The 17513-nt window shown below is 41.0% G+C and overlaps 2 protein-coding genes across 3 annotated transcripts in view; both read left to right on the forward strand.

The window, feature by feature from the left end:
- The first annotated feature begins 85 nt into the window (after positions 1 to 85).
- Positions 86 to 12778, forward strand: ttf2 (transcription termination factor, RNA polymerase II). 2 transcript variants are annotated; one of them, XM_030758404.1, is made up of 23 exons: positions 86 to 177; positions 415 to 520; positions 826 to 912; positions 1036 to 1058; positions 2128 to 2979; positions 3902 to 4022; positions 4264 to 4446; positions 4605 to 4762; positions 5581 to 5662; positions 5936 to 6061; positions 6195 to 6345; positions 7165 to 7270; positions 7417 to 7601; positions 8309 to 8462; positions 8613 to 8704; positions 9023 to 9108; positions 9427 to 9569; positions 9772 to 9951; positions 10403 to 10461; positions 10626 to 10779; positions 11710 to 11792; positions 12008 to 12082; positions 12225 to 12778. In XM_030758404.1, exons 2-23 carry the CDS (start codon positions 448 to 450, stop codon positions 12367 to 12369), a joined length of 3318 nt encoding a protein of 1105 aa, XP_030614264.1. In that variant the 5' UTR covers positions 86 to 177; positions 415 to 447; the 3' UTR covers positions 12370 to 12778. The 2 variants fall into 2 exon arrangements, with proteins under 2 accessions (XP_030614264.1, XP_030614263.1); XM_030758403.1 differs by having other exon boundaries at positions 92 to 177; positions 1036 to 1105.
- A 760-nt stretch (positions 12779 to 13538) lies between these two features.
- mphosph8 (M-phase phosphoprotein 8) overlaps positions 13539 to 17513 on the forward strand; it is a 28968-nt gene continuing 24993 nt past the window's right edge. Inside the window, exons 1-4 of the mRNA XM_030757768.1 lie at positions 13539 to 13776; positions 15326 to 15487; positions 16028 to 17047; positions 17235 to 17331. Coding sequence (XP_030613628.1) covers positions 13675 to 13776; positions 15326 to 15487; positions 16028 to 17047; positions 17235 to 17331 — 1381 coding nt within the window. The 5' untranslated portion in view covers positions 13539 to 13674. The remainder of the gene's footprint in view (positions 13777 to 15325; positions 15488 to 16027; positions 17048 to 17234; positions 17332 to 17513) is intronic.

Here is a 17513-nt window from a genome sequence, read left to right on the forward strand (position 1 = left end):
GCAATTTTGCTAAACATCTCTAACCTTGACTGTTATACTGATGTTTGCAGACCGGATATGCTATTAGAGAGCTGCGATTGGTCCATACAAAATACAGACTTTCACTACACGTTCTAGCAACTGAAACTGAGCTAAAGGTGTTTGTAAGAATGGAAAAGGTTTTGTGTAAAGTCCACGGTAAGTTGTAACAAGTCAGTGGTAATTAATTGTATGTTAAAAATGCGTAACTGCATATCCTGTTTAGTTTCAGGAGGTTGTATTTGTGTTTTAGCCATAGAAATACTGCTGATACATTCATGACAAGGCAATTTAATTAAACAGTCAGTTTCTTTGGCTTTACTGCGGCGCATTTCGCGTACAGGGAGTATAATTTTTTTTCTGTAAAAATAAAAAAGAGCTATTTGTCACCCACAGACAGCGTCTGTATGTTAAAAACCGGCGTAAAGGATGGACCAAATAAAGGCAAGAGCTTCTACGTCTGCGTTGACAAGGAAGGCTGTGATTTCAGTCAGCAAACCAGGTATTTCCATGGCATCCAATGACCACTCTACTTCATTCAAAGATCTGAACCATCTGTTGTCACTCTGCCTTTGGACCAAATAATAGAGTATGGCTTTTGTTGCATTCATCACAGTAGCCATATTTTTTCACACTCATTGCCTCTCTCCAACCATCTGAGGTTAAAACTGGTAGTTATTCAGTGGCGTGCTAGTTAATTTTATTGATTAAACGTATATGTGTAATACACATATATATGTTTAATCAATGAAATTAACTAGCACGCACAAATGTTTCTCTCATTAATCTGCATTATCATGTCTCCAGCATCTCACCTTCTCACTGCCTCCATCATGAAGATTCAATGGTGGAACTCCAGGCTCTCAACTACAGTCAGCAACAGCAGGGCTACAGGTGTGTGTCTGTGTGTCTATGTGTGATTTATGTACAGAACAGAAAGTTAATTCTGCAGCCTTTGTGACTGGACGCCAGGTTGGTTGGATTGTACCTCTGAATGTAAGTTGCTTCTTTTTCCAGGTTGTTCTACCGATGTGTTACAGGTAAAAAAGCAGGCCAGAGATGGTGTGGAAATGTGCCCTGGACGGCAGTAAGTGCTGTCATACACTCTTATTATATACGTTTAATATCTGTGTCACCAACGGTGTCTGGGACTCATCAGCTCTAGACAATATTTTTATTACTTTTCAGCATTAAACATTTATTTTCAAATTCTTGTTACCATTTAAGTGTTCCCAGAGAGACAAACATGGATTTTAGTAAGAGTTGTTAAAATCCTATATAGCTCACTGGCCATACAATCATAATATCCCTGAATGTCATGGATATCATAGCCTACACAAAGAGGTGAAGCACACAAATACAGAAATTCCTCCTCAGCACATCTGCATGTTTATGCAGAAGGCCAGGAGGTGAACTGATTTACTCTTTGTTAAACCAACTTTTGCACTAGGACAAAAGATGTTATTGTGTTTACCCTGGGACAAAAAAAAAACCTGCGTCTTTTCAGATTATTGCACAAAAAAGTTATCTTATATACAGAAAGGCCTGGTCCTAGGTGTATTCGAACCCAGACCTTCTAGCAGTGAGGCAACAGTGCTAACCAGCACAACGATTTGCATGATCTCTTTGTGTTTACGTTGGTTTTCTCCGGGTATTTCAGTTTCTTCCCACAGTCTAAAGACATGCAGTTACTGGGGTTAGTTTAATTGGTGATTCTAAATTGCCCATAGGTGTGAATGGTTGTCTGTCTCTGTGTGTTAGCCCTGCGGCATGCTGGTAACCTGTACAGGGTGTACTCTGATTCTCGCCCTGTGACAGCTGGGATAGGCTCCAGCCCCCTTGCGACCCTGAACAGGATAAGCGGAAGAGGATGGATGGATGGATGGATGGATGGATGGATGGATGGATGGATGGACGGACATTTAAAATAAAAAATTCATTAGAAAAACAAATCATAAGTTGCAGCCTTACACAGAATGTAGCCAGTTGGATTGAATGTATTTTATTCTTATTCTGAAATGTTTCAAGAGGGATTACCTGTTAATAAACATTTTCCTGCAAATTTCTGCTGTATATTTTTAAAAAGCTTGTTGTGTTCCATGATTGCAGCCAGAAAAAGAAAAGAGAAGCCTGCTATCTGACTCGCAGTTACAGCACTCCTGTCTTCCACCTGTACGAAACCCCTTTAAGGCACCAAGCCAGACAGAGAAGGACTCTGAGTGGAGAAAGTTGCACCACGGTAGACATGCGGAGAAAGAAGCAAGTCACAAGGCTGAAGGAAGAGAAAGTTATCAGAAAGAAAATGAGGGGAAACAATGTGCAGGAGTGGAAGAAAAGGAGGAAGGTAAGCTCGGGACATCGGATACTTACCAAGGCAAAAAACTTCCACCAGGAATGAAGTTAAAAAAGAGAGTTTCAAATGAGGAGAGCAACATTCCCAAAGAAAACAGTGTGGAAAAAAGAACAGAGAAGATTCAAGATGCTGAAGAGAAGCACACGGAGCAGGGAGAAGCAGAAAAGAGCATTTCTACCTCCAGCATCAAGACTCTTCATTCTGAGAAAGTGAATCAAACTGCACCAGTTTCTCACAAGAGCTTGCCCCAGCAACCATCTAATGGTGAAACCTCTCTGGTGAAAGAAACCAGTCAAACCCTAAAAAAGAGCCACTCTGAATCTGCATCCAGAGACTCTAGTGACAGCAGGAATCCCACATCTGACAAACCAACACAGTCAGTGTCCATTCAACCCAGAAGTCCTAAAGACAACAATGATGATGATGATGATGATGATGTAGTGTTGGTGTCAGTGAAAACTGCTCCACAGAAAACTCCTCCTGTTTCCACTGTCCAAAAGACTCTGACCAACTTCCCAGGATTCCAGCCAGCTTCTAAGATCAGAAGTCCAGTGGAAAATCCCAAAAGGCTCCAGAGCCTGCTCACTACTCAGCTCCAACAGAAAAAGGTGAGGGGAAGAGGGGGCCGCACATGTCATGCATGAGCCCTGCATTGCTTTAAAACCTGACATAGAAATATTATTATAATTAACAAAAACAGCAAGATATGCACCTCAAACCAAATGTAATCAACCATGCCAATATGCTCATATCAGTAGCTCCTAGGCTGCATTTCCCTGAACACTGTAGAGGATCCTAATCCCTGCAGATTATGTGTAGTACTTGTAATTATATCCTAATAAATGAGCTGCAAGCTCTCAGAATGTGCTTTTCCCTTTAAATCTTAAAGTTGGCACTGTTTGCTACACTAGCTTACAAAGTAGGCAGTAGTTGTGGCTGCTAAGTACAGTTACCTTTTCAAGTTAAGCCAAGCTATGACATGTCATTCAGTCATGAGTGAAGTGCCTTTATCTCTGACTAAAGCCTGAGCACTTTATCATGAGGCTTTAATCGGCTGGTATTAGCTAATTGCTGGTCCACCAGTATAGGCATTTATAAAAGCCGATAAGTGAAAGTGGAAAAAAGTAAAGTAGAGGTGAGAGCAACACTCTTCGACCACATTATGAGTGTTGATGTTGTATAGTTTCTCTACCAGAGAGCCATCTGCAACTTCCCTGTTGACGTAGTTTAACAGCCTGTGCAGCCACATATGATTGTCAATGCTTTATATCGTAGATGGATATTATTTTAACAAATACATTTAATAAAACTTGTGGGCTGTATTATTGTGAGCTGTACTTGGCTAGAAACTCTAATTTCCTTGTTTAGCTTTGCAAGAGCTAAATGTCATACTCAAACACTATAAACTGCAAAATGGATCTGGCCCTCTTTAGGGGGACGGGTCAGTTTGATACATTGGGCTGTGAGAGGCCTTTTCAGATGTGTCTTTCAGTTTTAACTGTACCTTCACCCTTTTTCTTTTTTGATAAGGCCACGCTGTCTTCTGTGAATATGGAGGCCCTGCCAGATAAAGGAGAGAGGTTGAAGACACAGGTTAAAGAGCTGGAGGAAGCGCTGGAGTCACTGAGCCTCACTGCTGCTTCTGAGCCTGGTAGGAGTCACACTGCACAGGAAGATCTAGGTCAAGGTCTATTTAACAGCTGGTTTATCTTTTTAGTTATTCCACTTTGAATCCATGATATATTCATAGTAAAACCTTGTGGGACATGTTTGTGTCTTAGTAAGTTGCTATGTACTTTATTGTGAAAACAATAAGGACACAGAAATGCAGCAAAGCTCTTAGATTTGCCTGGATGTCTGTGTCTCCTCTGTAATATGTAAACCCCTTTCAGAGTCTGAGGAAGTATGTAGCAGCAGTGATTCTGGCATCAGCAGCACCCAGATCAACCCATTCAGTCGGCAGGGTGGGACCATCCTGCTCCCGTCCCCTCCAGCCCCGGGTCCACACCACCATCAGGCCTCTGGGAGCTCTCTGGGGCTCCAGCTGAGCCAGGGATACACCCAGATGTATGGAGGTAGGCCGAATGGGAAAGATGAAAACACTTCTGTAAAACGCTTAATGGAGCGAGTGCTGGTGGCTGTTGGTCCTCTCCAGTAACTATGTTTTGTGTATGTGTTTCACCAGTTTTATTACTACACACATAATTTCATCCTTAATTCTTAATGTTTCCAGCAAACCCACAGGCACAGACATTTTATGGGGGCAGAATGACCAACGACCGTCTGCTGGCGGTGAAAAATGCCACCTGTGAGGCCATCGACCATCTCCACAAATCATTGGAGTCCTGTCCTGATGCTGAAGCTGAGGCCCCTGACCCCAAGGGCATCAAGGTGAAACAGTGCTTCACTTACTGGTGTGACTTTCCATTCTCTCCAAAAAAAAATCACAAACACAAACTAGATTGACAAGACTTCAAAAATGAAGGGAACTCACTGCAGCATTCAGATATTCTGACTGACGCTCATGTACCTCAGTCTGTGATTACACTGCGAGAATTAGAGCTCGGCTCTCTCAGCAACTGTAGTTACACTGAATACAGTTTTATGGTGATGTGATATAAAACCAAAGGATGAGAGACAACTCTGAACTGTGGCGTGAATAACACATTTCATCCAAAATTTCAAGATATGAAAGCCCACTTTTAACTTCATCTACCAGCAAGTTCCACAAGACACTCAGCTCAGGCGAGAGGTGTAAACCTTACCTGAATTCTGATTTGATTGGTCAGACTGAGGCTGTACTGCATGAAAGATACCTTGTATCTGATTTAGTACCAAAATTTGAATAAAATTCATTGCCATTTAAAATTAAAAAAAAAAATAATAATTTGGGACACTTTTCCCTGCAGTGTGAACATTCACTAGTCTGAGGATGTTTTTCCTGCTTCCAACATTGCAGCAACATTTTTGAAAATATAGCATTAGATTGTAGCCTGTAGTCTTGGATTACCGTGTTCAAAAAAAGTCACACCTGGATATAATCTTTGTGCACATATATTTCAGCTCATAGAGGATTTCATTTTTGCATCAGAAGATTTAATTTTAAGTACAGAATTGTCACAATTTAGAATGAATACAACCTATTTTTCCTCTTTTGATTGGACAGTTGTGTTTAGTCTAACATAGCCGCTTTGTGATTGGTTGCTCAGGTGCCACTGCTGGCCCATCAGAGGAGAGCTTTGGCCTGGTTGCTCTGGAGAGAAACGCAGAGTCCTTGTGGAGGAATTCTGGGTGAGTGTATTTTGTTTTTTTTGTTTGTTTTTTAATGTGATTTTCTTCCTCCTTTTAGAGTTGGAAATAAGCTAGTGTGGTGTATTTATTACATGTACATTGCTATTTTGCATACAGGATATAGTCTGCTCTTGTTCTGTTATCAGGCCTGACAGTTTGGTTCATTAAAAACAGTTCACGATGAAAACTCTTTCTACTGCAACAAACACGCACTTGACAAAGCTTCTTCATTGATTTTTCTTGTACATCTCACTTGGATTCTTTTTGAATCAGCGGATGACATGGGTCTGGGGAAGACCTTGACCATGATTTCTCTGATACTGGCCATGAAAAGGAAGGCGAAGGAGGATGATGGAAAGAAGGAAGAGAAGAAGCTGGAGAGCTGGTTATCCAAAACTGGTAACTAGAACCTTTTGACACTGTTTCAGTGGGTCAGACAAAACACAGCTGGGTAAACTGAATCACTTTCTCACAGTTCAAAGTAAAATTGCACAGCACCTCCTTTTAAATTGTTTCCTTGCTTTATATCCAGACTCCAGCTTAGCGGTGTCTAAAGGGACTCTTATCATCTGCCCTGCCTCACTGGTGCACCACTGGAAGAAGGAGATTGACAGACATGTCAGGACAGGCAAGCTGACGGTGTACCTGTACCACGGCCCGAACCGTGAGAGAAGTGCCAGAGTGTGAGAAAGCTGCACACATTTCCACAAACACATACACAGCATTGTTTGTCTGCCCTGCTTCTGCCTCAGTTTCTAATGGTACAGTTACATGTTGTTCTATTTGTGGCCACACAAAGTTCCCGTAGTGACAGTTAACTGTCACTTGATTATTTAGCGTTATGCCAACATTTACATATTAATATGTTGGTGTTAGAGGCCATATTAAAGCACCCTAGGAACAAAAGTTACTTACAGACTTATAAAGAGAAAGCGAACCTCTAGGAAAACCTGAAAAAAGGAAGCAGCGGAGTAAATGGTAAATGGATTAGTTTTTATAGAGTGCTTTTCTACTCTGTCTGAGCACTCAAAGCGCTTACACAACACGTTTTACATTTACTCATTCACACTCACTCATACAAGTGCTTCGATATGACGCTAAGCTAAGTGCTTTTTGCTCTCCGACATTCACACACATTCATACTCCAGCACTTGTGTCGGAGAGCAATTTAGGGTTCAGTATGTTGCCCAAGGATACTTTGGCATGCAGCCCGGCACAGCCAGGAATCAACCCTCTAACCTTCCGATTAGTAGGTGATCTGCTCTACCTCCTCAGCTACAGCCACCCACCTACAGTTGCAGAACATTTGAGCTTCATGTACTGTAAATATTTGATCTCATGTTCATGCAAAGCAGTGGAGAGAAGCCTTGCTGCTGTGTCTTTGACTTGTCAGCTTCCTATAGACAAGTCAAAAGTCTTCATTACAACTGTTATGTTTCCCATTTGAAGGATATTTGAATGACACAAACTAAATGTAAAGTGTGTGTGTGTGTGTCCACCAGGCTGGCGGATTACGATGTGGTGGTGACCACCTACAGTCTAGTCTCCAAGGAGATTCCAGCCCAGAAGGAGGAAGCTGATAACCCCACCAAGGAAAACGATGATTTGGTAAATATTACGTTTATGATAGAAAGCAATATCTGAAGATCCTAGCAGCCTTTTTTTTAGTACCTCCAAAATAGTGTTGTATTGAAAACATCGCACTCACTACAATTAAAAACCTTACAAACGCACTTCTTGTCATTTTTCTTCAGCCGCCACGCTCAGCTCCTCTTCTCCGAGTGGCCTGGGCCCGCATAATTCTCGATGAAGCCCACAACATCAAAAACCCAAAGGTGCAGACCTCCATGGCGGTCTGTCGGCTGAGGGCCGGAGCCCGTTGGGCTGTCACTGGTACACCCATTCAGAACAACCTGCTGGACATGTACTCGCTGCTCAAGTAAGACAGCAACACAGTGAATACAAGTTTTTAAACATCCTCTGTTTTGTGTGGTCCTCAGTGGGACATTCTTAAGAAAGTTGTGTTTAGTACAATATATGATATGATTAAATAAAGCATGCAACCAGGACAAAAGCTATAATGAAGCACAGGATAAATGTCCATATGATAAATTCATAATATACTCAGGTGAGGTCACTCACCCACTTACTCATTTCTCAGTGTTTACATTTTGTTTTGTTTTTTTTTTTAATATTTGGGGCTATTTTTAGGTATATTCTCAACATGGCCCTGCATGACAACATGTTACAGCTATTTTTAATAACCCACTTTTAAACCATGAAGGCCCGAGTGTTTGATCACACAGGTGAACATCTTAAATAACTGAAACAACATATGAATCCTCTTCTTGCCTTGGTTTCCATATTTCAGCTCTGTGCCACGCCTGTTTTACACTTGATAAAAACACCTCCACAGAGGACACACCTGTGCATCCTTGATTATAGCTCCTTCCTCCTTCATCCTCTGGCCTCCGGATACATTCTTCAGCCTGGAGCACTGAGCTTAATATCTGTGTCACAAGCAGAAGGATGGAAGACAGGAGACGAGGAGGCACAAATTAGAGAAATGAGAAAACTGCATCATTAATAATTTGTGTATGTCTTGAATGAAATCCTGTTCATTGACTGTGTGCCTCTGTCTTTCAGGTTTCTGCGTTGTTCACCGTTTGATGAGTACAAACTGTGGAAAGATCAGGTGGACAACGGCTCCAAGAGAGGCAGAGAGCGACTCAACATCCTGACCAGGACTCTGCTGCTCCGACGAACCAAAGACCAGCTGGACTCCACAGGAAAACCACTGGTAGAGACACACACGCACAGACACCATGAACCTCTGTCTTTGTAGTAGCACATCAGGGAGCACACACTCACTATTAAGAGTTTTCCTTAAATGGTGGCAAAGCATCTGTTAGTTACAAAACACAGACACTAAAGTCGGGCTTCGTTTCAGGTTTCTCTTCCTGATCGGACTTGCAAGGTGCATCAACTCAAACTTTGTGAGGATGAGCAGGCTGTGTATGATGTGGTTTTTGCCCAGTCCAGGTAAAAAATACTTTAGGAAACACATGAACATTTGTGAAAAGCAGCGGTAGTATTACTGTCCTCCCTTAGTGGTTTCTTCAGTGTTTTAAAGATAACACAGAAAGTTGTTCTGTTTATGTGCTGTTCTTGTTCAGCATTGTATTTCCTGCAATTCTTTTTTTGACATCTTCATATTTTTACCTTTGAAAATAGGAATTAAATCACCAAATGTTGGCTGTGTCTTTGGCTTTTGGCTGTATGTTCCTAGAGAGTAAAATAAATTTGGCATCGCGTAAAGAGTGATGGAAACTGTTAATGTTTCTTTTTCCTTTACTCTAGATCTACTCTGCAGAGCTACCTAATGAGGCACAAAGGAAACAATTTGACGAGGGGGAGCACATCCAGTTCTAATCCCTTTGAGAAAGGTGAGGTGTAGCATCACATGAATATAGCCCCAACTTATACAACACAACTCACCAATAAGTCCATTTAAACAGAGCAAAGGTTGTTTTGAAGTCACAGTTGTATATTGTACAACTCAGACGAGGCTTTTCTTCTTGTATAAAGTGGATTGTTTAAGTTTTGTTTTTTTTAGGTACATAATTCAATTCATGTGTAGAAATTAAAAATTAAACTGGGAATTTTGATGTCATTTTTGCCTTTTAAGTCTATTTTAGCAATCAGTGTCTGCTGTTAACAGTAATAGTGATTAAAAATTGTGTGCACGCTCGCACTTTCTCCAGTGGCCCAGGAGTTTGGCATGTCCCAGGCTGATCCTGCTCTGTCGAGCTCTCAGCAGCCTCAGCAGGCGTCCAGCACCGTCCACATCCTGTCTTTGTTGCTGCGCCTCCGACAATGCTGCTGTCACCTCTCGCTTCTTAAGAAGGTATATACACTCACATTCACTGACGAGGCTTACCAGCTTTGTCCTTTACAGGAAAAACAATATACACACACACACACACACACACACACACACACACACACACACACACACACACACACACACACACACACACACACACACAATAATACAAACTGAAGATTGCACCCAAGCATCTCCTTCCTTCTATGTCTCCTCTGCTCAGACACTGGACTCATCGGAGCTGCAGGGTGATGGGATCGTCTTGTCTTTGGAGGAGCAGCTCAATGCTCTCTCGCTCTCCTCCAGTCCCTCGCCATCTGGTCCTGACCCCAAAGATACCGTGGCCCTAAATGGCACCCGCTTCGCCTCACAGCTGTTTGAGGACACCAGTGAAAGTACCAAGGTGGGCAAAAACTCAGCACACTTCAATAAGATAAATAGGCTCAGGTTATGGTTGTTTTTGTTCATTCAAAAGTCACAGTAAAGTCAAAAAATGAGTGACTTATATGGCACGACAAGTGTTTGTGGGTTTTGGTGGTTTCCATAGGTGTTGGCACAGATCACTGGGTGTTTAAAGGGATTGGCTGTTCTCAGGTGGAGCCTCTCCCTCTACACAGTTATAAAATCACAGGAGGATCTTTGGCACAGGGGTTCAGCTCTGAATCTTGATTAAACATGATTGTTTCTATGCTCAATGTTTGATACCTCATAGGTTACTATTTGTGTTTATTAGAGGCCACGGAAAATGCACAATATGCGTGATGAGAGAACTTTGGCTCTCTATGACGAAGAGGACATAGTGTGATCCAGTTCAAAGTCTGTGTTTATTCTAAAAAAATGATTCTTCCTTCTAGATCTCTGCTATCATCTCTGAGCTAAAGGCGATCAGACAGAAGAGTAATGACCACAAGAGGTAAAACATTACACGTTGCAATAACCCCACACTCTGTTTTCCATCCACTTATGTTCAAAACTCTGACTTCATATCATTTGGGCTTTTTAACAGTTAGCAAACCAATTTTTGTGTTACATTCTTATGTGTGGTCTGCATGGTGTGTCCTGCCTGGTATTGTCCAGTGTGATCGTGTCCCAGTGGACCAGCATGCTCCATATTGTAGCAGTTCATCTGCAGCGGATGGGGTTAAGGTACGCCGTGATCGATGGGACCGTCAACCCTAAACGGCGCATGGACCTGGTGGAAGAATTCAACACTAACCCAAAAGGACCACAGGTAAATGTCTCAGTTCTTAAAATAAAATGCCCATAAACTCATAAGTTAAGTGTTTACTGAGATTACAGAGCCATGCAGGGCTGTTTTATTACAGACCTCTATAAAACCCCAAGGAAAGTCCACATGGTGGTGGTGTTTGTTTTTTTTTTTAATCTGAGAGCAGCAGGCCTATATTTAAAATAATTAAATCATCATAAATATTGGAATGAAATTGGTTTCACTTCCTGCTGCTCACCCTCATCAGATGGAGAATTACATAACACTGGTTTCCAGGAAAACTATGGCTTAGGTAAAATGGGCTTTTTCAGGTACTTACAGTTAAGAGCTTACTTTAAAGGTGAGATAAAATACTGAAACCCAAAGGACTCCAATTTAATAGTCTTAATTATTAACAAGTATAAAACCAACAGTAATAATATATTCAAATAGCCAATCAGTGAAGAAACCATCAACTAATAAATTGTAATCTAAGTGGGAGAACAAGTTTCCCACTTTCAGATGATGATACAGAATATGTGCCTGGTGTAATTGACCTCTACCAACTCAGGTGTTTGGGGAAGATTCTGCTGGCAAAACCTATTAAGATATTTTATAACCCCTAAATGAAAGTATGTACAGATGTGTGGTTCTGGAGTTGCCCATTTGTTCTGCTGTACTGAAAGGAGGTAACGAGGGCAAAACAGACTGTACGTGGAAGAGAGACAGACTTTTCTTTCTGTACAGTTTGTGTAACACTGTAAATAATTTATCTATAAAAGAACTTTGCTTGCAGGCTGTAATCTGTGAATACATGTATGATTGTACTAAGTGTGGTCTGTAGCTGAGTACTAAGCATGAAGGCAAACTGATAAAAAATGAGTCTAAGCCAACTGCTTTGTGGCACAACTTCAAATGTATAATGCTACTTAATTTTTCTGGTTTCTGCTAAAGGTGATGCTGGTTTCTCTTTGTGCCGGAGGGGTCGGACTCAATCTGATTGGTGGGAATCACCTGTTTCTCATTGACATGCACTGGTGAGAGCCACACTGTCCTTCAAAAAGCCAAAAGAGCATAATTTCTGCTGTTTGCCTCCCTTTGGTTTACTGTAGCCAGCTGCATTTGAAGTACATTTTATGTGGAGATTAAAAACAAATTTAGCGGTTTTGCAGAGACTAGGTTATTCCAAACTTAAGGAAATATTTTGATATGGTAGAAGAAAGTCCAGTTTGAACTCTAACTCTCTTGACAGGAACCCAGCTTTGGAGGATCAGGCCTGTGACCGAATCTATAGAGTGGGACAACATAAAGATGTCACCATCCACAGGTGACACGTCAGCTCCTGACTGAATCTGCACAAAATTTCCTGTTTGCATCTTTATTTTTAATTTTTATTACTGGAAGCAGGTACGGTAAGGTAATGGTAATGTGGATGTGAAAACTAAGCTTCTTTGTGTGCATGCCAACAGGTTTGTGTGTGAAAACACAGTAGAGGAGAAGATTTCCACACTGCAGGTGAAGAAGAAGGAGCTGGCACAGAATGTCCTGTCAGGAACAGAAAACACCATCTCTAAACTCTCGCTAGCTGATCTTAAAATCATTTTTGGAGTCTGAGAGAGCTGCTCCAGCTGACCGACAGCTACCGACACATAGGATATAACTTTGGAAAATCTTAAAATTTAAAAAAAAATTGATAAAACTGAGGTAATATATTGCTGCAACAAGACTAAGAATTTCCCTCCAACCACTTGAAGGCATTGCAGCAATGTTACACTAAACAGCAGATTGGAGCTTTCTGTAAAACATGAGGGTTTTTTTTCCTTTTGACTGCTTCATCTGCAGATATTTAAATGCCACAGCTAACACACAGTTGGACAGTATTCTAAAAGTATTTGTACATCTTTCAAGATTTTCTTACTGTATTTTGTTAAATTACATAATATCTTTCTGTATATGTGTTGCTTCTTTTTCTGCCACCTGATGGAGTTTATGTTCTTTAAGGGTTTTTTTTTTTTTATTAGTATTGCTGTATTTGTGTTGATATCATGTTTAAATAAACTCGGGTGACTGAAGTTATTGGAAATGACTGCTAGCTTTAGGTAGTAAACTGAAATGATTAAACAGTGTTAGAAAATGTAAGTCAGAGTGGATTTGCTCAGCCCAGAGACATGTTGCTAATATTATGACCTAGTATTACAGCTGTGATTATTTAAGAATGAAAGTATGAATGGGTGCGTTTGTTTAGTTTAGTGTTTAGATCTCACTGAGTGAGAAAGTTGTGTTCTACATTAAGTAGAATTAGTTAGTTAGCAGGCCAGGCCTCCATGTTTTCAATGTATACAAATGAAGCCTGTTGATGCCTTTTGGAAACCTCGGACTTTTTGGTGTCATTGAGTGAAATGACATAACAATTGACAAAAAATGGAGAATACGTTGTAAAATGTTATTTATATATGTAAAATTTTATTTATATATATATATATATATATATATATATATATATATATAAAATATAAACTCTGTAATGCTTTGCACGCAGGGCTTTTCCTTAAACTTTGAACAGGGCATAAAAGTGTCAGGAGGTATGTAAAACAATCTACCATCTTCTGCTACCTATAAATTAGTTTTCATGTATTATTTAGATTAAGATTAATTACTAAAAAGCACGATCGATGTTTTTTTAGAGTCCAAACTTCAACAAAAATAAACTATATATCAATACGATTTAGGGGTGGTATTTGAACGCCTCCCGTGAGTGCGGGCTGTAGCCGGGTCTGTGCTCATCACAGTCTTCCGAGCTGCAGAGCTAGTGCGGTCACCGGCGTACGGCGGCGTCCTACCTCTGTCAACACGGCGGCCTTTTCGAGCGTAAAACCCAAAATAGGCAAATTTTAGGAAAACAAACACTATCACGCAGCCATGGCGGCTGAAACTGACAAGGTAGAGCCCGCGGACAGCGAGCAGGACGAGGAAGAAGACGTGTATGAGGTGGAAAAGATCATTGACATGCGAGTGGAAGAGGTAAAGATAGCTAAGTGCTACGTAGCCGTTTCGCTAGCTTTGCAAACATGGCTGGCATTTCTCTCAGTCCACTTTGCCGAGGCATAGCCCACCTACAACGGCGGACAGACCTTTTATGTTCACAAAACACTCTTCTGCAATGCAGTTAGATGCACGGAATTGCTCGTGTGTTACTTTATTGCGTGCGTTTTGTGTTTTTCGTCGCGGCTCGCTGCTCGTCCATACATAGCATCTTTTCCAAGAACAACTTCTCCCATGATGTCCGCTCGGCTCTCCCCTGCTGAGGCCAAGGACGGACGCGTTGCAAGCTTGCAAATGTTTTCGTCGTATTTGCAGGGCTGCATCGACTAAATCCCTGAATAATGCGAGTCTCATATTGTATGAAGAGATTTGCTGGTGGTTAACATTGTGCGTAAACGTAGTAGATCCATGTGAATTTACTAACGCCAGCTAATAATGGGTTAGCCCCGTGGCCGCCGTATTTACAACTGCTGAATGTAACGGACAAACATGATTGAGACCTGTGCATAAACGAAGACTGCCTCAGTAGCTAATATTCAACTACATTTGACATCTTTCTGGCTTTTTACCTTTTGTTAAGTCGGGTATTTGTAAGATTGTGGCAAAGTACTTAGAATTTCAGTGGCATTACGTTTCTTTTGTACCATATTTGTCTTCTGAAATACCCCCAACGGGAATGCATTGTAACAAACAGTTTTATATTCAGTTTATTTGTTTGCTGTAAATTATTTAGGACTCGCAGATATGAATTACAGTATAGTGTCGCAGTGATGACAGTGTTATAAACTGGAAAAGGTGCACTTTATGTTTTGGCAGTGATCTCTCTTGTTATTCCCCTGATGTAGTTTTCAGGTGTGCATTGTTACAAGGGACACAATATTAGTTAGCCCTTCACTGTTTTGAGTGGAAGTGTGTTGGCGGGTGGTGTTTTTTTTATTTGTTTGTTGTTGTTTTGTTTTTTCCTTTGAGTGCCAGGTCTTGTTACAAAGGTTAAATGTCATGTTTTTTTAATTTCAGTCATCAATTCAGTCTATTCTGCCTTTTTTTTTTTTTTTTTTTTTCCCAGACATGTCTGCTTTTTTGAGGATAGTGCATCTCTCTTGCTCACTCCCGGTGGCTCCCAATCCACAAAAGCCAACTGTGAAACTAACATGTTAAAAATGCGAAAATGATATCGTGGGTTAAAATACATAGGCTACTATATTGACAACCACTCTGGTCTATGTTATTAAAATATCCATCTCTCCAGTTACTGTTTTTGCCTTGCACTTTTTTCATGCACTTTCTTCCAGAATTTCTTTCACTGCAGGTTTTAAGTGTTTTGCTTTTTCTCCTCAGTGAACCCTATTTTTAATTTTAATTTTAATATTACATGTTATGAATGCAGACATCCCATGTTTGCTTGTGTCTCAGCTATCGTGGAAATTTTCTGTTCCTATAGATTCTGTTGGCTTGTGATCTCAGCCACTGTGTCAGGGCAGTGGAGGAGGTAATGCTAACCACTACATCTTCCCCCTCTCGTTCTCAGGGTGAAGTGCTCTACAGAGTTCGCTGGAAGAACTACTGCTCTGACGATGACACGTGGGAGCCAGAGGCCCATTTAGAAGACTGTCGCGAAGTCCTCTTGGCTTTTAAGAAGTCGCTGGCTGAAGCTAAGGCCAAGAAAGAGGCAGAAACCAAGAAGAGTGTAGTAAGTCTGGCTTGCAAATTACTGCTGATGTTGTAAACAGTAATATGATGTAAAATATCATAATGATGACTGAAAACTATCATATAAAACAGGATAAAATGGTTGGCTTTCCTGATTCAGAGTAATTGTCAAGTAAAGATTAATTTTTTTTCACATACCGCTGCCCCATGTGTGACAGCCAGAAGTAAACTAAATCTCTTTGTGTATACGTTGTGTAGTAGAAATGAATAACCATAACTTAGCTACTGTAGTGTGAGTGATCTGGTCCATAGTCGTTGATGTTTTCTTCCCTGGATTACGAAACTGATACACAACAGAAGAACTTAAAACAAATTTTGTGTGTTGTTGTTATTATTGATGTTGTTTTGCCATCTGTCTGGACAGCGTATAATAAAGAGGGAAAATATCTTTGGTAGCAGCATTGATGTTTAATTGCTTATGAAAAACCATCAGATAATTGACCATCAGGATTTAGGCATAAGGTCAAAAAATAATTTCTATCACCAAAATGTGACATTGCTCTTCCCATTCTCTCATTAGAAACCACTGCCTTCAAAGAGCGACGTGTTTGATGCTGACTCGGAAAGTGACAGTGACAAAGACCGACCTGCTGAGGCGCCCGTCAAGAAGAAGAAAAAGAAGAAAATCAGGGAAGAAGAAGAGGAGGAAGAAGAATCACATCTTAAGGAGAAAAAGAAAAAGAAGAAGGACAAACGAAGAGAAGAGTTCAGGCCAATGCCGGCACCAGAAACGGATGACGAGGAAGACAGAGTCCCAACCCCACCCTCTCCACCCAAGGAGAGAAAGCCTGAATCAAAAAAACGTGTGGTTGACTCTGAAGAGGAAGATGATGAGCCTGTTCCCTCTAAGAAACACAAGAAGGAAAAGGGAAAAGAGGGTGGGAAGCATAAAAAAGAAAAGGGCGATGAGGGGAAGAAAAAGAAAGGGAAGAAAGAGAGGAAGATTGAAACATCTGAAGATGAGGCCACTGCTCCGCTGGAGGATGACCTGAGCGAAGGCCCTTCGGAGTCCCAAATGGACGATTCTGCATCAACTGAGACTGTAACAAAATCAGTGGAGAAAGCAGGTTTGGATGACAAGTCCAAACAAAAAAAGGGGAAGTGGGAAGTAAAGCTGCAGGGCATAAAGGATCTTATCCATGACAAAAAGAACAAAAAGACAGACGCTACTCAGAAAGAAAGCACCCTCCAAAAACTGAAGAGTCACGCCTCTAAAGCAAAAGAGGATACTGCCCTACAATCAGACTCCAGTGACAGCTCCACACTACATAAGAAAGCAAAGAGCAAGGGGCAGGAGAGCACGTCGGCACCACCCAAAGTCCCCTCCACATCCTCATCCTCCTCCTCATCCTCCGTCACAGCTGCTAGCATCACCAAGAGTAAGGAGGAGGAGGTAAGTAAGGAGGAGGTGTTGGGACAGAAGGACACCACAGGCTCAACTAACCTTTTTGAAAAGTTCCTGTTAAACTGTGAGGCCAAGGATCGCGCCCCCCGCAGGAATCAACCCACCGCAGAGAAGAGCAGCAGCAAAACCACAAAGGTCTATACTTTATTTCCATTTTCATCCAGTATTTTTGTAAATTAAACAAAAACGCATCATATGATCTTTTGGACATCATGGTCAGATTTGAGCTCATGTCATTTGTGTTTTTAAACAGTGTCTGCTGCTCAGTGGTTTTCCTGAAACACTACAAGGTGTTAACATTTACTTTTTGTCCCAACTTTAGTTAATAGGAAAGATTGAGAAGATTCCCAAGACAACCAAAGAGTCTCCAGCTCAGAAACAAGAGGCTGAGAAGACAGAGCGGACCAAGCAGTCAGATGGTATGCATGAAACTTGAATTAAACTTAAATTAACACTGTGTAACTTTAATCATACTTATGCATAGTTGCATGAACCTAAACTTAATTAATTTAAAAATATGTTATCAAGTCAAAACAGAAGAAAGGGAAGTGGGAAATAAAGCTGTAGGACATAAAGGACCTGATCCATGACTGAAAATAAT

The sequence above is a fragment of the Archocentrus centrarchus genome, chromosome 21 (assembly GCF_007364275.1).
Source record: "Archocentrus centrarchus isolate MPI-CPG fArcCen1 chromosome 21, fArcCen1, whole genome shotgun sequence".
Taxonomy (NCBI): domain Eukaryota; kingdom Metazoa; phylum Chordata; class Actinopteri; order Cichliformes; family Cichlidae; genus Archocentrus; species Archocentrus centrarchus.